Here is a 22,139-nt window from a genome sequence, read left to right on the forward strand (position 1 = left end):
TTACCAACATTTATTGTAATTTAGTAAAGACTTTAAGATATTTTAAATATATTAAAAAAAACACTAATAATAACAAAATAGATAATGAATAGACCCTCTGCAAGTCATTCGGGGGTCCCCCAAGGGGGCTGCGGACCCCGGCTTGGGAACCCCCGCTCCAGCCTCCCACGCCTCATTTTCGCGATTGAAGTTGAAGCTTAGTCACGGAAAGTTGTGATTGGCCAGAAGCTGCAGGTCCACGCTGCGCTGCGACACGCACGCACACGCACGCACACGCACACACACACACACACACACACACACACACACACACACACACACACACACACACGCGCGCGCGCGCGCGCGCGCACAAAAACAGACGCGCGCGCGCACACACACAGACACACACACACACACACACAAACAAAGAGACGCACGCACGCACATAACAGACGCACACACACACACCCCCCCCCACACACACACACACACACACACACACACACACACACACACACACACACACACACACACACACACACACGGTGGGATGGAGCGCTGCTGAGACAGGAGTCAGTCGCAGCACACGGGGAAATGTCGCAATACACTCTTGGAGGTAAGGACATTTTTATTTCATGTTTATATCCTTATCTTTTTATTTGTTGAGCTGTTTTCTGGTCCGGGGTTCCTTTTTGGGATCTGGGATCTTAGCTGGGATTGTTTTTTTTTTTTTGTTATTTTTGTATCCTACTTATTGCATTTGCCTCGTTGTGTTTAGACAAATTCAATGCGGATGAATAAAAAAGGAGCAAACCGCCTACATAAATTGACACAACATTTTTTTTGTTTATCTTTCATTTTCATTTAAGAAAAAAAAAAACACAAGAAATTGACGCAAATCAAAAAGTAGGAGGCAAAAAGTTTTCCTTACATGCTATTAGTTCTTAAAAAATATTATTTGCAGTATCGTTAAAAAGGTAACATGTTAGTGTTGCTCTCTGTGTTTTTTTTTAATTATTATCACCAGAGACTACAGTGATTAAACGCAGTTATTAAGTGTTTGTGAATACATGTATCATGTGTTTATGGGAACATAACTACATGCATGTTAGTACCAGAGATGTTGTATGAGTGTGTGCTGTGTATTGAAACTTGTCCCATTGCTGCCAGTGTGAGTCATAGCGTCACACTGGAAGCTCCGTTCGCTGTTCCTCCACCCCTTCCTGCTTTCAGAAGCTGCCTTAAAGCCTTGATGGACAAGACCCTAAAAGATAACAAATAATAATACCACTGCATGCATGTGCACGCACGCACACGTACACACCCACCCACACACACACACATGCACACACACACTTCAAGAGCCCTTTACACAAACCCCTGCTGTGTCAAACAAAAAATATGAATCCTCCCCTCGGAGAATGTGGTGTTTCCCCTCGTTTTTGCCTTCCACTTCCCTGATCCAGAGCCACCATGGTCACAACCATGCTTTACGTTAGTTCACTGGGAAATGTGTTTCAAGATCACCATGGCAACAACATATGTTTTTCAGCTCACCTCCATGGTAAGAGATTTGTTTTTGTGAGGAACATGGTCGTGTTCCATCGACTCAAGAGACCGAGTAAATGGGCACAGTTTTGGGGAGATTTACTCACGACGTGGACTCCCAACACATAAATAAAATGTATAATTTTTAATGAAGAAAACTCAAATAAAATGTAGATTAATATCATAATATATATACTGTTTGAAGTAGAAGAGCTGCATGCTTCATAAAGACTTTCTAATGGAAGGTGTTTAAGCGGATGTCTCAGCGGAGAGTGAAATGGAGAATGGAGGAAATAACCAGCTCAGACCGCTCATCCTTGCAATAATGGATCTCATGTGAAATACATTAATATTATTATAAATCACTCTGTCTCAGGAAATTGTGTGGATGACTAGGGCTGGGTATTGTTTAAAAAACGACGATACCAGTACCAGTGCCAATAGAGTACTTTATTCAATACCTTTTTTTTCTCTCATACCATCATGTGAATGGAAGCTTTCAGTCGCATAATGCCACCACTCCACCCCAACATTTGGAAAATGTTCAAATTATTGACATTTTTACTATAAATAACTACAAAACTATACTATATATTTGGGCGGTGTCATTTTAAATAAATAGCCAGAACAGGAGGAACGACGACAGCGAGGAAAAACCTCTTTCACTGTTCATGCGGACACCCGACTGTTGTTTTAAGATGGACTTGAATCGTGAACCCGTCCTTTAACAGGCTGTTGTAGCTGCTGCTGCGGTAGTCAGCCAATCACACGTCGCATTAAATCCAGTCACGCTTGTGGTGACTGGCTGCGAGCGAAACCAAACAAATCGTCTTTTTTTTTTCTCTAGATCTGGGTACAAAAAAGGATGGAATGCAGGTATCGTTTGACCGGAGAAGCCCAGATGCTACTTGGGTATTGGGTTATTTCGGTCGATACCTTAAAGGTTTTGGATACCGATTCCCAGCCCTAGTGATGACAAATGAAAAGCTATTTTGTCGAGGCAAACAGCACAACAGTAAATGCTTTAAGGCGCCGAAAGGCCATGACTCTTTGATTTCAAGGTGCATTACCTTAAACCTTTCATCCATATTCCTAAGAGGGATTTGGGAAGCTCCAGAGCTCATTGTCAGACACCCTCTACTTCCACCACCTTAAGCTTTTTAAGCTTCAACCTAGAAATGAATCGTACATATTTTAACTTCCTTATCGGGCAATAAAAAAAAGAAATAGAGATAGCTCTCATTGAAGTGGTATCCTATAAGATTATAAAAAAAATAATAAAAAAATAAAAATAAAAATAAATAAACAATATATAATACTTTGCTGAGCTGGCACCTTTTAAGAAACAGCAATTCAATGTAATTGCATTATGTACAGTACAGCGCCTCTGTTTGCTGTTTCCCGACAAAAATGCACCGATCCGGCACGGGCAAGGAGTGAAAGGCAGCCGTGGGGAGATCGGTAAACCAGCGTAAGTTGTGGTCTGTAAACTGTTGATATGGATGAATATGAAAAAGGATAAAAAATATCCCAAGGTTTGACCAGAAGGCAAACTTTCTAGAAAAGAAAGCAGCAAAGATGAGGGTTAACCCGGATGTTGAAAAAAAACATTGCTTTTTTGAATGGTATTCTGAGACTTGCAGTGTAATCCACCCAAGGCAAAGCGTTTTATGGATTTCCACTTTAATAATGTTGTGGTTCACTGTTCTATCAGTAATGGATTAAATAAATGCAGGTACAGCGTCCGTTTAAGGTGGTCGCCCCCAAACGGTGTTTACCCTGTTGATCCTCAAAAAAAAAAAAAAAAAAAGCCTGTGCTCGGATGCATGAGTCATCGCTACGTATCGCTGTTCACTTTAGCACAAATGATTCTGGGATGCGGGGCTCACACGAATGTGCAGTGAATGGGAATCTCGCGCAACAAGGTTATGCATGATTTGTTTGGCAGGAAATCTGACTTTGACACGTCTGCCATTTGCAGTTGGTGTATTTTCGATCCGAACTGCAACTGTGCCAATGATCTATCAAAAAGGGAATAAATATGACTGGAACCCTGAGACATTTCCTCCATAATCCCATTTAGGATAGAGAGTGCAGACACAACAAGATAATTGCTGTGAGGCAGATGACATATCATTTTTCTTTTTTTTCATGAATGGGGTTGCACTATTTACTATTCGTTTTCACTGCATCCAGAGTTATTTGGGTGCCTACGGTACAAAAACAAATCGACTCGCAAATACTGCATAGAAAAGGCCTGGTCCATCTCAGTCTTGCTCCGTAAGCCTCTTGTATCCCTTCTTCCCGCTTTTCGTGGTTTCATTTCTCTCCGTTCTCTTTCTTTACTCATCGCAATCTTGACGATGGACGGTGCTTCCTCTCTCAGGCGTTTACATGCACCATCAGTGACATCACGACGGCCGCTCTGCTCTCTGTTTCTAGTCCACCTGCAGGTCCTGCTGGCCGTGGGCCTGGCAGTGTTTTGCTGGTGCCTGGTGCTGGGCTGCATCCTCTGCTGGCGCAGGAGGAAGACTCTGTCGTCCCAAGACAAGGAGGCTGGGCTACCGTCCCCTTCCAGAGGTCCAGCCGAACGGGTGACTGTGACCCTGACCCCGACTCCATGCACCCTGCCGGTCAAGCAACAGTACGAGGAGCTAGATGGGGACGTGATGGAATTCCCCCTGTCCGAAAGCAGCTCCCTGCCCTCGGAGGACAACCTCACCGCCCTGCCCTTTGACTCCAGCTCCCCGAGGTCTGCCGAGCTGAAAGAGCCGCCCAGGGCTTGCTTCCCCATGCGGCGCCTCAGCACCCCTGCTATGCCCTGCTCAGCCAGAAGCCCCCGGCACCATGGCCGCGCATCCCTGCCTTCCATCCCCAAGCTGAGCCTGGTGTCCAGAACCCGCCGGGCAGTGGACCGTCGCAGCACCGTGAGCGCAGATAGCTTCCTGTACAGCGAGACCAGCCACCTGACCGCTGCCCCTGCTGCCAAGGCCTCCAACCAGCAGGGGGAGCCCTCCTCATCGCAGTACGGGTCCAGCTCTCTGTCCGTCCCCTCTAAGCCAACTCCTGTCCTGCACTTCTCCCTTGTCTTCTCTCCCGCCTGCGGCATCCTGTCCGTCAACATCCTGGGGCTTTCGGGGGCCACGCGAAGGCGGAGTGGGGTGTTTGTCAGGGCCAGCCTCCCCCCGCTATGCCCTTCTCCTCAGCACGCCGCCTCGCGCCGGCGAAGCCTCAGTCCAGAGATACACAGCCAGAGCTTTGTGCTGCAGGTGGGCTCCGTGGAGGAGCTCCGGTCCTGCACCCTGAGGCTGGCCGTCTACAGCCGGGACTTCTCCGGCCTGAGGGAGGCGGCGGTGGGGGTGGTGGAGATGCCCTGCGCGGAAATGGACTGGGAGCCTGACACCACCTCAACCTACACGAGGGAGCTGAGTCCGGTCAAGAGCAAACTGAAAAAGGTACAGGCTTGTCATGCTTTTTTATTTATTATCTTAACTTATCTTGTTCACTTTTATCAAGCTTGAAATTGCAAACAGTGTACATGGCAAGATAATGCTGACCACATCAATATACTGCAGACGCATACAAACATTGGACTGGACAGGTGTGTCCGTTAAGTCAGTATTTCCAAAACAAGCAGTTATCCATGCGTAAGACATTCATTATTACATGGAAGTTATAAACAGATTGAATAACTGGATTATGTGGCAGCAAGGTGCAAGCATGAGAATTATTCAAAAATCATTCCAACCAACTACTATTACCACTACAAAAGTATCAAAGTATTCCCTTTCTTACGATTCAGCTATTTACAAGCCCATAAAAAAACAAACTGGCTGAAGGCCAAGAAGAAAGGTTAGGGCTGATGTTTTGCAAATTGCATTTCATTTGATTTCACAGATAGTGAAACTCCACTAGCAGGCGCTATGAATAGCCCATATCATGTTTTATCCATGAAGGAATGCAGCATCTAATCAGTTCCCCCATTAGCCATTTTCCACCCTGGTTAGACGTGGTGACATTGCCGTTAGTGACTGCAGAGCAATCGCGCACAGCGTGGGGAGCTGGCAGCACGCCCACGCCGTGCCCTCTGCGGCTCCATCGCAGCACTGCCAGAGGGCATCAATAACAGACTGGTGAAGGGATACGGGGTAGTGCACTCGGCGGCTGCTGGGCGTGGACATTATTCACTCCGACAGTCGGTGACTCAGTCTGTCGGCGGGGCCCGTTCTGAGGAGGCTCCCTGTGCGCTTGGGGAACAGCGAGGCGTCGTCGCTTGTGAGTGACTTAGACTCGGATCAAGTTTAGTCGGGGGTCAATATGCATGCAGAGCAACGCAGCTACCTGCGGTATCTTTCTGTTGATCTATCTGTGGATTTATGCACAGTGCACCCCCCCCCGCCCCGTGCACGTGCTGCTCGTTGTTAGAGGAGAGACCTTGTGACTGAGGGGTGACTCCTCGGCTAACCTCAGACAAGCTGAAGACATCCCGGTGGGAAAGGAGATGAGTAATCGCTATTGTGTGTTACCGAATCCATGTGAGGAAACACGTTGCCCTAAAAAATATATCCTGAACAAATTTCATAAAGAAAGGATGAGAATAGCGAATTGAAGATAAGTGGCGTGGGCTTCTAGATAGCCATCACCATACATGCCTAGATAGCATATATGGTGGGTTCTAATGCATTTAATCCAGCCCAATCCCTCATTACATTGTATTTTGTGTTATTCAGTGAGAGAATGACGTAGCAGCAGTTTTATGAGTCATACTACTGTAGAGGGCCATTTTAGCACTGATGGCGCAGGTAGTGAGAAAAGGTCCAGGCCAGCAGAGTAATCCGTCCCTCTCTCAGCCAGAACAGCGCTCAGCCTGGCGGTCCATAATAGCTTAGCTATTTAAGGCACTCGGAAAGATGAATTACAAACACCCTTCTCTTCATTAACAAAGAGCAAGACAATCCGCCAAGATTTACATAATGGAGGACGCTTGGTAGCCAAGCTAAGACTTGGTTGTCCTTGGTAACTAACTCCGGTTTTTATTTGGGTCCATGTCGACTTGGGTGACTCACACATCGCGGGACAGTTAAACATAACATCTGCCATGAGCCTACCGTCACTTCAAACAAAGCAAATAACACTTGAGGACACGTGGCCCAACAATAACCCCTGGAAGCCTTTAAAGAGTGACAAAGGAATGTGCTTTCAGGCCTCCACTAGATGGTCAAGATTTGCTCTATTCCTGCTCACAACAAGGAACCAACCGTCAGAGCCGAAATCACGACACCGTCTGACGATGGCGGTCTCGAGGGACTAATTGTTGAATTATTTCAATCCGGGGCGGGATGGTGTCCTGTTTTGATTGGAAGTCAGTGGACCGCATCCCTTCACACTGAATCACCTTATGAACCCATCATTTGAATCGGGCTTCCTACGCATGCCCAGCGTGCATTTGTTGCGCGACACCATCTACAGAACAGCAGCTCCTTGAGAGTGAGGTCTGGTCACAGTGACTGTAGGGTGCCTGAAGCGCCAAGTGTCTCTGAAGCCCACTCGCTGGACACCAAACGACAGCAGCTACTCGGATCTGTCAAGTTAATCGTACTGTGGTGCCGATCGATATTACAGTATAAAGGACCGTTATGTTTTGACAACACCATTTTTAGGTTATTTGTTTCTACCCGATGGGCAACATTACAACGAATGGCCATTATGGACATGAAACCCCTAACCCTGCTGCTCGAGCGAGGCACTGCAGACTCAGATACCAGAAGAACACAATCCCAGAGGGCGTGAAAAAAATTCTTCCGGGGCCTCAGTCTTCCTGCTTCCGCCCATCCTCTGTTTGCAGCGTCAACATCCGTCCGTGAAAGTGAGCCCTCGCCTCACGTCCTCTCTCATCCTCTCTCATCCTCTCTCATCCTCTCTCTTCCGTCCCCCAGAGCCTGAGTTCCCAGGAGGCGCTCGGGCGGAGGAAGAGCTCCGGGTGCCCTCCCCGGGCGCTGGGCCAACTTTTTATCCTGCTCCAGTACCAGACCCTGGCTCATCGGGTCAAGGTGATGGTGCGGAAGGCAGAGAGTCTGGTCAAGCTCACACGGATGCCAGGCGCTCCGGGTAAAACAAGTTGGATTTTATTCCCCTGCTGGTATATGACAATGTGTAGGTTTTGCACTTATCGATAAAAAAGACTGTTTTTAATTTACTTCAGCATTGTAGTAGCTATAGTCTGTTCACTTTTTACCTACATCATGTCGTATGACGTTCTTTTCTGATATACTTAAGGAGGAAGTTTGGACCTTCTCCATATTTGAGTCACAAATACATTTTTAGTACTTTTACGTTTACTAAAGCAATGGAGGTCAATGTAATGCAGAAAAAAAAGAAAAAGATTCAGAAGCTACTTACATGTACTTACTAATACATATTCAAATATTCAGAGACAACATTTTCCGAAATAAGACAGAGACTAAAGAGGCAGTTTATTGAGGGTTTTAACCTGATTACCAACCGTGCTGCTCATCATTTTCGCAGAACCTCAAGGTTTTAATCACATTCCGTGGTATTTCTTCTAACTCTTTCTGACCCATGACTCAGAAAGAGTCAACACTTTACAAAAACAAAAACACTTTACAATGTGCCCAATACGAAGAAAAAGTAATAATAGAGTGCCCAAAAAAGTAATTGCTTTCATGGTCTCCTCTCAGATGGGAAAAATATAGGAAACCTAATGTTTGGCCATATTAAATGAGCGTAGCCTCGATATGCTGCTTGTTTGTCACGGATGTGGCCCAGAACCCTCTCTTTTTTACCGACATGGTGAAGACTCAGACACAAAGAGGTCATCTCCCTGATTCTGTTTGGGGTAATGGGATTAACAGCTCATCAGGCCGGTATCATTTCCTCTCCGCCCCGTTTCATATTTCACTACATCTGAATTACAGCTCGGCTCCGATGAGGCTGATAAGCTGTTGAAGGCAGCCAGCGAACACAAGACCTGGAAGTCCGTGCACTTTTAAAAAATATATATATTTTTTTTTATTTTACCACTTTCCTGTTAAAAACCTATCTGCAAACTTCAATTAACCGTTCACACAATGACCACAGAGCTCTGGAAATACAGTATGTTGAAACCAGTTAAGACTAAAAAATAATACTGGCAGAATGATAATTGTCAGCTTGGAATTTTTTTTTTTGTGCATTGTTTGTGTGATGATGTATACGAAGGATCGCAAGAGAAGAATATTGTATTCCAAAGAGCTGGCGACGTGTAAGACAAAAAAACAGTCGTTTATTTGTCTGAGGCACTTCAAGGGTTCTGGGATTAACTTCACTTTTTCCAGTGTTTCCAGAATTTCTCCAGTCAAAATCGAATTTGGATTTGAGAAATTGCTTCTAGATAGATGTTTGATGAACAATGTTGGACCGTACGCCAGGCAAATGAACTGTGAGGAGCGCCTTTTCTCAGCCCCCGAGTTCAGCCCCCGGCGCCTTGTTGCTATCTCCCTTCAACATCTTTTGTTTATCTCTGCAGTAATACGGTTTCATCCACTGCTGGAGTGAAAGTAACATGAGCACATTAAGCCATGCAACATTTATTTGTTTCCCCGCAGACCACTACGTCGTCATCAACCTCCGTCAGGACGGCCACGTCATTGCCACCAAAGAGACCAAGGGGGTGGGTGGAGCCAACCCGGTGTGGAACGCCCCCTTCCTGTTCGACCTGCCGGCCGGCGACGTCGCTGAGCTGCCGTTGCTCTTTGAGTTTATTCTGATGCAGGTGAGGTCTTAAAGGCAAAATAAATGACATGTGTTTCAAAGTTGACATGACTTTTTCTATTTCTTTGGACTCTTTACTGCAATTTACTAAAAAGTAAAAAGTAAAAAGTAGTAAGGTGGTGGACTCCATTTGCAAAATGTGCTGCTGGAAGTCAGGACCCCAAAGTGTCTGGAGCAAGGAAGCCACCTTGTTTGCATGAAACAGTATCGGACACGTCAATATGGATCAGATGGAGAACTCCAAGGGAGGTGTCAAAGTTGGACTCCAACCTGGCATTCCAGATCCATGGCTGAAAATGACACAGTGGACCTTTTAGTAATTGGGCCCATGAGAAATCTATCATTAATTCTGGCCAGGTACCTGGTGAGAATAGATGTTGAATATTCAGATGCTTCTTTCCAAGATGTCAGTGACTGTGATTCCCTCCCTTCTCCTGTCAATTCCTGACCACCCCCTTACCAGGAAATCCTTTTTTTCCCGTTCCATCAGGGTCGCCTCTACACCAAAAGCAACGTTCTGGGCCGCGTGCTGATCGGCGGCGCGGCCCTGGAGGCCGGGCAGGGACACTGGAAGGAAATGTGCGTTCGGGGGCAGATGGAGACGGCACGCTGGCACACCATCCAGTCAGATGTCCCGTAGGTCTGACAGATCGGACGTTGTCTTTGGAGGAGAGTCCGTCGGACAAGATCTGTATAGAAACACTAGAAAATTGGCCAGTAAGGCGAGAGAAACACACGTTGTTTTGTTGACTCTTGATCTCATCCTCATTGATACCAACATACTCTATTTATTTTTTAATCACCTGTGAACTATATTGAAATATGTATTGCCCCTGCGGGGCTATTTTAGATGGGGGGCCATTCATTAAACATTCGGGGCTGAAGCCCGGGACGCCCACCCCTAACGATGCCACTGTAACCAACGTTCTATTACCGTAATACCTGAGAGTGGGGAGGGGGAAACCCGGTGTCCCCCCTATTCCGGCGCCGCTGGTATAAGCGATGACAATTTGCCATCCATTACCAGAAAAAAAAGGCCAGAAAAACTGCATTTCATACCATGCAGTGTAGCATTACCACACAGTTGCATTAGCTGTTCCCCCGTGTGCCCTGGGTGTTATTCTTATCTGAAGGGGTAACACGGAAAAAAACAGAGAACTGGGAAACTTTCCCTACCCCTTAAGTTTCAACTTCTGTCAGAAAGCACAATGGGTCACGGGGGCAAAATGTCTTCAGATGCCTTGAGAGATGGAGGAATTCTCACTTAAGAATTGGTCAATACCAAGTAGTGATCCAATCCATTGTTTTGAGTGAACTGTTTGTTTGGGGGCAATTATAACATTATGATTGATATATTATTACATTTTCTTCCATTAGAGGCATCTTACATGCTTTTATCTTTCAAAAATAAGAAAAATCAAGAAACTGTAAAAAAATATCTGGTATCCCCCGTATTTGTATATTTGGGATATTCTCTTTTCCATATATTATCCAGATATTCTCCATACTACCATTGCTAGTTACAGCTTTACTGCGTTGTCTGTTTTCTCCCAGAGTCACTGTAGCCCATTTAAACTCAATTCATTTGTTTGCACCAACTTGTGTTATGACGTTGTGGATGTGTATGTATGGATGGTGCAGACTCTACATTTGCCCCGATGTTAATGTCGCTGGGGTCAGACTTTGTTTTTACAACTTTCCCATAACCCAGCTTTGCTGTTGACCTGTGCTCCTCTACTTGTGTTTGACCGTGGTGTACTTATTCGGTATTTGTCCACAAAACATGATCAGTAATATTTTACAGATGTGGCCATTGTAGATGTACCCTGATTTTTTTCTGGCGCATGCTCAATGAACTACTGATGCACTCGTACTCCGCAGCCGTGACAACTTGTTTTGAAAGGCATTTCGGCCTTTTTGAGCGATTCGCGGTGACGGGTTTGGAGCTGAGCGGTTACTGTGCGACGCACCACGACTTTATATAAAACGACCTCAACTGTTTTCCAGTGCATAAAATCTAGTGCAATCTGTGGCAGGGGCTCCGGGGGACGTCCACTTCTACGGCAACCACTGCAGATTTAAACTTTTGCTGTTTGTGTGTGTTCTCGTGGAACTCGGTGATCTGTGTTGCATGACTATGCTCCCCAGCAAAGTGACGTGATGGTCGTGTTGTAGAGCGTCATGCCAAAATACTTCGTGCACCGTGGCTCAATGGATATGTATTCTATTATTAGATTCTACTGTAAGTGTTTCTCAGAACACGAGTCATGATTTACCATTATACAATGGCTGTAAACTATAAGAATTTGGAAGAACGAGTACATTATGTTTCACTGGGGCGTGTGTGTGTGTATGATTTAAATGGACCATGGAGTGTGTAGTCAATATAACACATGTGCATCAGATTCTGATGCACCATCTCTCCCTATCAGGGTGGATTTAAGTGGCAGTTTCTAGGCCAAAAGAAGCCAAAATAAGACAAAAGAAAATAATTCAGTCAATTCAAATGAGAGCCATGACTTTTGCATTTTGTGAACATTTCTATTTTGTTTACTCGATAGTTATTTACCTCTGGCACGCTTGTGTGGAGCGAATCCGAATGAGCTCCATGCCAACACGGCAAGCCGACAGCGCATGCACAGTCAGTACAGGCCCAGCTCGGATCTCAAACAACGCGTCAAAAATATCTCCACGATTAAAAGAACGAATCGAGTCAAAGTCTTCAAAACTCACATTGAAATTCTAAAACTGTACGTGTCGTTGTCCTCTCAAACTCTCCGTCTTTTAAATGACATATTTTGTCTTTTTTCATTAATAAGCAATAAATTGAGTAAAAAAAAAAAAAAGGTTTCAAACTGGAGCCATCTAATCTACAGCGTCAGATAGTGTCATGAGGCTGATTGATGCAGTATATCGTTTAACGCCTGCTGGTGTGATGTGTTGTCTTTGCTGAATACAGAGTGTGTTGATTTGCTGTTGAAGGAACAATTTCACAAATGTCCTGAGAACCTGAAATAAAGTTATTGATTAAAGCATTGAATGACAGTCAATTGCATTTTGGGCGTCCTGCAGCCCCTTCTGTTGGAAAAGAAAACACCTTAATAATGTGTTTATGATATTTACACACCTCGCCAAGGTTTGACACTTTTCCGGTCCACGTGCTCAGGTTTGTGGTCTTTTTGTTTCCGGTGAGCTGTTGGTGAAAACCCTGCAGATAGTTATTAATGCACTATCATAGATGATGTCATTCAACACTCAGTGTCTTCTTATGTCACCTCAGATGGGAAAGCGAAGGCGGCCGCCTGCAACACACAAGCACACGCACACGTCGTGCCCCGGTGCTAGATGTGATTTAGAGCGGGTTGCAACGTGTAAGCGTGGAATTTTGCATCTCATGGCCCCAGTAAGATGGAAATCTCACACCTAATTACCCACATCATGCCCAGGCACTGCTTCCCATTCAGCTCTTGTGCTTTTTGCAATTCTATGGCTCTTTTCCTGCCTCTGGAAATCAATCTCTTATCCGGCTATTCCTACAGTGCCAACATTGCTCCAACCAGAGTTCCTGTTTCCACAGTGGGGTCCTAATGACATTCACAGATCCTTGAGGCAGTTCTCCTATTAGTAACTGTGGTTAGCAATGTTTGGTTAAGACGGCTGCTCACTAATTCATTTTAAATATATATTTGCACCCAAACATGCATGGTATTTTAAGATCTACCCACAAAGCAATTGGAAGCAGGAGTTGCACTTTAAAACGTTTAGCACAGCGACGGTATTTTGAGCTTGGTTCTTCTTATCTGCCTGCACTCTCAAGGGAGGCCTTCGTTACGGGTTTTCCCAGCCCTTTAACATTCCCTGATCGCTGTGTGGACCTGCGATGATCCTGCTACTGGCAGCCTTCACCTACTTTGGTCCCAACGAAGTAGAGAGTGAGGGGATTAGTTCCATCTGCAGTGCAAATCATTTTGTACAGTGGGTGGTCTCGGGCAACTTCCACGCGAATCCAAATGCGGTTCGACTGCGGAGAGAACACAATTCGACCCTGATTCAGCCCAATTGCAGGAAGTGAACCAAACACGCTACGTATTATGGATTGCGGGCGAGCTTTTGTTTACATTTGTTTCAAGGCTCGCATACCGACGCCTGATTGCGGCACGTCTTCTTTGGAAAGAGTGGATCAACACGTCGTCGACAAGCCGGAGCAACCAGCCCCATGGCCTCTGTGCTTGGTTGATTTCCGTGATTTTGATGCAAAGCCTTTGTCATATGTCCTCCACTATATTTCTGACCAATCGATGAAAGAATCCTACTCCATCCCTCACGCTCCTCAGAAAATATATATATATATATTTTTTTTTTCTGGTTTTGTGCAGTGTGAAACCGAACGAACCAAATAGAAAACTAAGCAAAAGTATAAATTTCCCTCTGATTCAACAAGGCAAAAACAGACTAATGTGAGAAAGTGCCCTGAGATTTCTTGACGTTTTATCTTCGCCGAAATCTCAGTGTTTTACAGCATTTTATTTCACATGTTCAAAAGTCACAATTGTATTTGCATATGTACATGCGGGGGTATATCATGGCATGTATATATATTTTTGTAATATTTCCCCTTGCTTCACAGCAACAAACCAAATTGTTTAGTTTTGTTTTTCTAAGTAATTGTCAGTAATTCGGTGTATGAGGCGCCCGCCAGTGGTTGGACCCAAGAAAGCCTTCCCTTTTCAGGCCTACTACCAGTTTAATATGTCGCTCTAATAATCAATTAATGGTGATCACTCGAAGAAAGATGCCTACATTTTAAATTAATGACGGAAATAGGAACAATTGATTATGGTGTGGGGATGGTGTGGTTTGAGTAGCCACACCTGACATTTTTTAAGTAGGGCATACATTTTTAACGTATACGTTTTCAACACATTGTGAGTATTTAAAAAAGCACTATATATAATAAATTTCTCTTTATTCTTCTTCATAATATTGTTGTTATACTGTACCCAACCAATAATAAATGAAATACCTTTTACCATTAATGCGACTTGTGGTGCTGCATGGTTTTGCTGGTGGCCTTGTAGTCTGCTTCATACGTAGTGAGGTTAAGCTTCATGCTGCATTTAGGCTTCCATCAGTTCAACGTGAGCGTAGGTTGCTCTTAATGTTTCTCAGACGCCAGAAAGACTGCTCACATGCGTATGTAGAGCCAAACATGGTCAATACGGCAATACTCACACGCTGCATTGTGTGCTATGTGACGGGAAGCTCCTTCCAAGTTTTAAGAATCAGCTGCTCTTCATGTTCAAGTTCAAGAGATTATTTATGACATACATATTGAAGTTTTTTCCATTTCTGTCCACTTGTGTTGAGCTGATTGGTCCGACTGGAGGCAGGGAGTTTTCTTCATGTTTGTCTGTCTTACAGAGGGGATGGGTGCACAGGCTCGTAAGCAGCCCAGCAGTTGAACGCTGTTCCTCCTGCGCCCAAGAGGATCATTATTACCCACAATTATAATAATCCTCAGTGATAAAAATAATTGTGGCCTGTGTGCCGCATATTGAAATGAACAATAAAACTCTGGCCATGTCGGCGCACCACGGCCAGAAAGACTCTGTTTCCCTCCCTAAACCCTCACCTGTGGGCAGAGCCTCCCACAAGTGGCGCCTGAGCAGAGACCCGGGAGGGGCAGGGCGCCGAGTGAAAGGCGCCCCGGAGTCTTTCTGTGGTCCGCAGCCGGTGCTTGACTACGCCGCTTTGTCCGCCACATTTATATTTTGAATTTTATTTTCAAAATTGTAATTTCTCTTTCCTGTTTTACGTTAAAATGACACAGAATAATTATTGATTACGTGTTAATTGTGATAAAAGATTTTATCTCGAAATTGTCTGCGAGCCATATACCGTCATCGAAAGAGCCATGGCTCGAGAGCCATAGGTTCCCGACCCCTGGTTTAAGGAATGGGAACCCTGTTTCAGAGTCTGGTGTTTTATTATTTTAAGGTATTAGAACCCTGCGTCAGAGTCTGTCCTTTTCAGGTATAGCAAACCCTGTTTCAGAGTCTGTGTTTTAGGCTTTTTTTTTTTAGTTCTCTGCTGGGGGTGGGGGTGGGGGGCCTTGGGTCCAGGTATTCTCCCTGGCCTCAGTTTGGTGTCAGGAGTATGTGGTGTGGGGATGGTGTGGTTTGAACAGCCACACCTGACCTGGAACTAGATAATTGGGGACCCAGGATCAGTGTGGCTGTACACCTGTTGCTCCTTGGTTGGTCTAACGGGCGGCAGGTAAACACTTACACTCACTCAGGAGAGGAGCCCTGTCATGGCACATCTCTATCGGCTCCTGGGTCAATTCCAACTGGCCCTCTCTCCACAATAAACTGGTGTCTACAACCCCGTGGTCTGTCTCTGTGCCGGAGGTCCTTGAAAACGCCACTTGGGTGGCTCGTGGTAGGCGAAACTGCCACGTTGATGTATCCTTGGATTTGTAACCTATGATTCCCTATAGAAATGTTCAGCACTGGAACCTAACAACAAGCGTGTAAGGAAGCCAGAAGGAAAGAGTTTAGGTGTGACATTATCTCCCGTACATCAGAGGGAAGGCAAGAACGCTGCACGGTATCCAGTTACGTCAAGTCCTGAAAAAAGATCAGTTATTAGCGCACAGTCCCTGAGCAAGTCTCCATTGATCGGGCCGTCTGCTCTGAGTTGATGCCATTGATCCGCACAGCGTGTCTTAACCTCCTCCTGACTGCCCTCGGGGAAATTAAATGGAACAAAAATAGACATCATGTATCCCTCTACAGTTGTGTGGAGAGCATATTTAGTTTTTTTTTGTACTTCTTTTGTGTAACTAAGTCTACAAGTATTATTGAAGGTGAGTGTCTGCTTTCTGAATTTCGGATTTAGTTTAATAATGGATTTAGTTTTTACTGCTGTGAAGGCTGCATTGACGCGTAGCGAGAAGCTGCAGGAGAGAGATACATTTCTCAATGGTGGTCTATTCAGGGAGGTTTAAAATATTGGAACCACCAATCAGACAGAGCTTCCAAAGCCTCCACAAAGCCAACCATGACATTTACCTTGTTATCCAGTCAACCTGCCTTCGAGAAAGTGGGATCTCCCTATATGGGTGGCGGAAGCAGGCGGGAAGCAGTCCTCTTCCTTTTTGGATACCAATCTGCCCTGCCCAGGGCTGGGAACGTCGATCCACATTTGAGGTTTGCTTCTGCTTCACCACCTAGATCGATGGGAGTGTTCATGTGTTCGCCGCAAACCCCGCTCCCGCAGCTGACACATGGTTACCTTCCCCCATTGCGGGCACTTTTTTTTGCCTCCAAATCACGCCGTGCTTTGCTGCTGCACAAAGATTTCACCCGATGGTCGGAAGCGCCGCTGTTTAGGTACATTTTGACCTTCGGATGGAAAAGGCATTGATACAAACTGATGAAAAGCAATCAGAATACAGGTAAAAAAATTCCAAATCAGAATAAATTGACTTGATAATATAACAGGAATTAGTTTAAGCAATGGTAGAAAGCCCCAGCAAAAATACTTCCCAAGGGGGGCATTTGGGAAATACATACAACATAGAGGGCAAGTCATTACACACAGATACAAATTAAAATATTTTGTTTCATCTAATCTGTTTCACAAGCTTTGCATAAACAGGGCTCCAGCTGTAATTTAAACCCAGTCTCCAGAGCTGGGCATGCAGACCAAACCACCTGCACCACACATACTGTATATTGAAAGGTCACATACGTTAGAGCCCAGTAGGGGCAACTGTAGTCACACTGATTAAGAGTGAAGAATATGGAATAAATTATAATTTTACATTTGATATACAGTGCATTACTCCCAAGGCTAAAAGCAATTGTGAATAAAGCCATGTGCACACATCACAAGTGAAGCATTTTTGTTCAAACAGCTGCAGGCTGCTGAGGACAGAGAGAGAGAGAGAGAGAGAGAGAGAGAGAGAGAGAGAAAGATGGAAAATCATGTAAATGTGATTGATGCATAGAGACAATCATGGCTAATACTAACATGTTTAGGCTATTCAACAAATGCAACATGACATTTATTTTTCTGTGTCTAATTTTAGGGCATTTCGTCATCAAATTAACGCCCACACTTGTTGCGTCTGGGGCGGCTCCAGCAATGGTATGCGTTTGAGGGTAGTGAGTTGCACAGACTGGATATACTCTCTGTAACCTCTGGTTTGCAGGCCTGGGGTAATGAAACTGGACAGCTACTTCAGGAGCAGAAAAAAAGTGTTAATAATGAAAGCAAACACTCTTAAATCCCGGTCCCCAGTTAGTGGTTTTCCTTCTACAACATCCATCCTCCACCTACCACACCCCAGTGGCGGGACTACCCGCCTGTTCCATCAGACCGCTACAGCGCGTCCAGAATGCGGCAGCCTGTCCAGTCTTCCACCTACCCAAATTCCCTCACATGACTCCCCTTGTCCGCTCGCTGCAAGGATCAATTTCGTACGAGTCCATACATGGAACTGCCCCTCCATACCTGCACTCGCCGGTCAGGTTCCAGACTCCGGCTCCCTCGCTCCGCTCCTCCACCCTCGCAAGGCCGCCACTTATGACCCCTGCCTCCAGTGACAACTTAAAAGAAACGACAATGGTTCATTCTCAGATCGATCAAACTGCAGTATTCAATTCAAATACAAATGATTCGCAAGTAAATAGAGCCTGGTTATTATTTTGACTTGTAAATTAAAAAAAACAAAAAAACTAAATTGGAGTATGTATTGTAAGTAGTTAGGGTACTTCCATCCCTTATTATAAGTTACAAAACAAATGTGCCAAATAATACAGTTTAATGCAGAAGTTCAAAAACATTATTTCACGCAAAGACGGGAATAGAGAAGCCCAAACTGCCCCCACATGCCCTGGAAAGGCGCCCCAAAGTAGCTAACTGAAAGGAACGCAAATGCAACTGCCACTTATCAATTACAAAGTGGAAATAGTGGAAATTTTAAAGTAATACGTGTAATAGAGGCCCACTTGTGCCAAATTTTAAATAGATAAACATGCACGCACTAGTTTTGTCACAACTGTTTCTTGGAAACATATTCTAGCACATGAGGCTTGGAACAATTACACTGAGCAAACAACATAAAATAATAATATTTCAGGTGTTTTTCATTAAAATAACACATGATCATAATTCAACACATCTCGGTTGTAACTGTGCTCCCCATTAAAAATCCACCTCTTTGGTGTTAATGCTGTGTATAGCCATTCTGAGTCATAATCCAAATACTCACGCATGTGCTAATTGGCAGTGTTGCTGTGGCTCAACCCGAGAAAACCAGAGGAAATGGCCGAGGGGGGCAGTGACATAGTGTGTATAATAGCACTCTAATAACTCATTTGAGTTCACAACACTTTTATATACTTTTACAGTATCTATCCATCTATCTATACATTGGTGTTAGAGGTGATCACGTTGGATTCATCAATGCAACAGTTTCTGAACAGCAAGCCATTTTTCAAGGCGTAATTTATTCATAAGCGTATAAGTATTGAAAAATGACAGATATAAAACCATGAATTTGGTTTAGTGAACATTAAAAGCACTTTAAAAGCACTAATGCCCTCTTGTGGCTCTGTCAGCTACAGCGCCTCCGGGGCCGTCCGAGAACTCACTGCAACCCGAGGCTGATTTTTCCATTTTAAAACACGCACACATTCACCGTCAGGTAGGCTTAAAACTCAGGTAGGAGAGGGGACTTGTAAGGCTTGGCCTGGGAGTGTTCTCTGCATGAGTACGCGTGTGAATGTGTGCTTGTTTATGTGTGTCTGTGCGTGTTCCTTTGTGTATGTGAGTGCGTGTGTGTATGTGCGTGCCCGGTGAATCAAGCCGTCAGTCTCCCGCCCGGCTCTAGAGCTAATACCAATATCCGGTGTCCCTCTAGGGGCCGAACGGCTCGGTCATAATCCACACATACTGTACATCACAGCAGCCACACGTCGCTGATCTTTCTGATAGATTTTATTCCGGAGCTTCAAAGGCCCGGCGGTCGCTCTGGGCCCCTCCCGGCTGAGTCTCAGCTCTCATCTCGCAGCCACAGCCACCAAGTCACTCCATGTAGGTGAACCTTGCAGGCCCCCTCTCTTTTTCGACAAACCTGTGGTTTCCATTCCAATATTGCCTTGCTTTGTTTTGTTTCAGTACAAATGCACTCTCAGTGGTTTGGGGTTTGGAGGCCAAACATTGCATTTGATTTGAAAAAGAAAATGTTAAGTGAAGGAAAAATACTTGCCATTGTGCCTTTGCATGTGTTGGGCATCGCGTGCTCCGCTGCAAACCCTCACATCTGGAGCTGAGTAGGTCAGCGAGACGCTGGTGAGAGGAGCGGCGCAGAGCTGTGGCTGAGCCGGAACCGGACACGGCGACGGCCCAGCTCCTCTCCTTTTGCGGACGGGCGCCCGCCCGCGCTCACCCCCAGACCCTCGCCCAGCAGCCGGTTTGTCACGACGTCGCAGAGCGGTGTGGTCGGGAGCACGACCCGGCGGGCGTGGGATCAAACCGCCGCCGGATTGGAGGAGACAGGGGGGCCCCGCTCGGTCCCGGGCCCGAGGAGAAATGTGAAGAGCGAAACGTGTGAACACGTCGGCCGGTCAAGCGAGCCCGACCCAACATGTGAATGCATAGCTTAGCGTCCTCGCACAATGGTTTGATTGATAGAGTTTTTTGGGAGAGAACCCTTAAGCACACTTGAATCATCTACCAGCAGAAGACCTCTCACTGAAACTATGGCCACAGGTGGAATGGTACAGTATGGTGGATGGTGGATAACAGTGAGACTCCTCACAATGACCCCTATTGATCCTTCTTCAGGACAGTTGAAAATGGATTTTAGGGATTTTTCTGGTTACAGACATGGATTACAGTTATCTTGGCCAGGGATTGGCCGAGGCTTTCGACCACTTACCACGGTGGCAGCCGGGGTCAGGGTCATCGGGGACTGTTTGCTTTGTAACTTTGAAGACCCGACTAAAGAGTGATACGACTTTCTTCTTTAAGGCCCGAGACTCTTCCAGCGGAGATGAATGTGTTTCATTAAAACAGTTTATTACCGCTTATTGAAGTAAGTTCGTTGACTCATCTTTGTGGTATGTTTTATTCCCACACGCTTGTCTGGCCTTTTTGCTCGTTCGGCGTCTTGTGACTTTTCCAAAAAATGGGCTTGCAAATTATGACCATCATTATGACATCTGTGTAATGACTGTAAATTTTGGAGACTTGAAACAGTGGAAGATCTGCCCCTTTGAGGGAGAGGTCCCGGCGAAGCGCAGAACCCAGAACCGTCCCCAAGCACATTTCATGCGCACGATGTGTCTTGGCGATGCGCTCACGTCACTACGCAAGCCGCCGATAAATCTCCCTGCCCACATTACTGACGGGCGGCGACGCAAAACCGACACAAGGCAACGGAACAAGGTCGGACAGAAGACAGCCGACTACACATGCGTCCTTACATGCATAAAGTGCACCCAGCACTCCATCATTATGCGCTTTGGGCAAAAACGCTGTTGGATGCCGTTTTGGCTTCGGAAGAGCATGCAAAAAAAAAAAGAAGAAGATGTGTCAAACACCCTCTTCCAGAGCAGCTGGCCTCGCTGCGTTTGTCTCTCCGGGTGGGGTGGTGCGCCTGAGGCTCGGCTCCGCGCTGGCTCCCTCCGACCCCTCGGCGCCAAACGGCGTCTTTCAAATCCACAAGCGTCGGGGAGTTTTGCGCACGCCGTCAGCGGGACCCAGCGCTGCCTTTTTCCCCCAGGAGGGTTTCAAATAGTAGATAACCACATCCAGGGGCCTCATGTGCCAGCACGCTCATAAAAAGATTATTGTGCGCATGTTTTGTTGCACCAAACGCATCAAATCCAGTGTTTGATGTCGAAGGGAGTTGATAATGGTTTTCTATTAGGGGAGAAAAGAAAAAAAAAATCAAAAGCCAAAACTGATTTATATCGTTAGCCGACGTGTTTTCTTTTTCATCGTTTACTTTGAAATGATCCCAAAATGCAACTGAATCAGCCAAAGGACATCTGGGCTGCACGCCAACAAGATCTGGCACAACGCCCTTACGCTTTTCAAAGTCCATGCTCTCCTGTTTGTATTTATTTATTTATTTATTTATTATCTTTATTTATTATCTTTATTTATTATCTTTATTTATTATCTTTATTTGTGCTCTTGTTGAAAAGCTTTGTGGGAAATCTGTTTGTTTAAAGTGTTTGGTTTGACTCGACGTGACCCCGCCCCCCTCAACAAAAGTCGGCCCTGCTCCTGGTCACTGCCGGGACGCTGAGACCACAACAATGACACGTTCGCCACTTCCTGTTGAGACACATGGCGGAGCACCGCCCTCCCGCTCTCCATCCCTCTCTCCTTCCCTGTCTCCTTCCGCCCCGTCTCCCTCTCCTTCCCTGTCTCCTACCGCCCCGTCTCTCTCCTTCCTTCTCTCCTGCTAACCCATCCCTCTCTCCTTCCCTTTCTCCTTCCCTCTCTCCTACTGACCCGTCCCTCTCTCCTTCCCTCTTTCCTACTGATCTTCCCTCTCTCCTTTCCTCTCTCCTACTGATCGTTCCTCTCTCCTTCCCTCTCTCCTACTGATCGTCCCTCTCTCCTTCCCTCTCTCCTACCGCCCCGTCCCTCTCTCCTTTCCTCTCTCCTACCGCCCCGTTCCTCTCTCCTTCCCTATCTCCTACTGACCCGTCCTTCTCCCCTTCCCTTTTCCCTACCGACTCGTCCTTCTCTCCTTCCCTCTCTCCTACCGCCCGTCCTTCTCCCCTTCCCTCTCTCCTACCTCCCCGTCCCTC

At 45.8% G+C, this 22,139-nt stretch overlaps 1 protein-coding gene across 1 annotated transcript; it reads left to right on the forward strand.

Annotated features, from left to right (window-relative positions):
- Positions 1-576: 576 nt before the first annotated feature.
- LOC307228438 (synaptotagmin-5) lies at positions 577-9,940 on the forward strand (the record flags this gene model as incomplete). The annotated part of the gene is made up of 5 exons (XM_079998091.1): positions 577-598; positions 3,973-4,985; positions 7,467-7,638; positions 9,135-9,301; positions 9,791-9,940. 5 exons carry the CDS (start codon positions 577-579, stop codon positions 9,938-9,940), a joined length of 1,524 nt encoding a protein of 507 aa, XP_079854217.1.
- Positions 9,941-22,139: the final 12,199 nt, after the last annotated feature.

This window comes from Zeus faber, assembly GCF_960531495.2.
Source record: "Zeus faber genome assembly, chromosome: 3".
Lineage (NCBI taxonomy): Eukaryota > Metazoa > Chordata > Actinopteri > Zeiformes > Zeidae > Zeus > Zeus faber.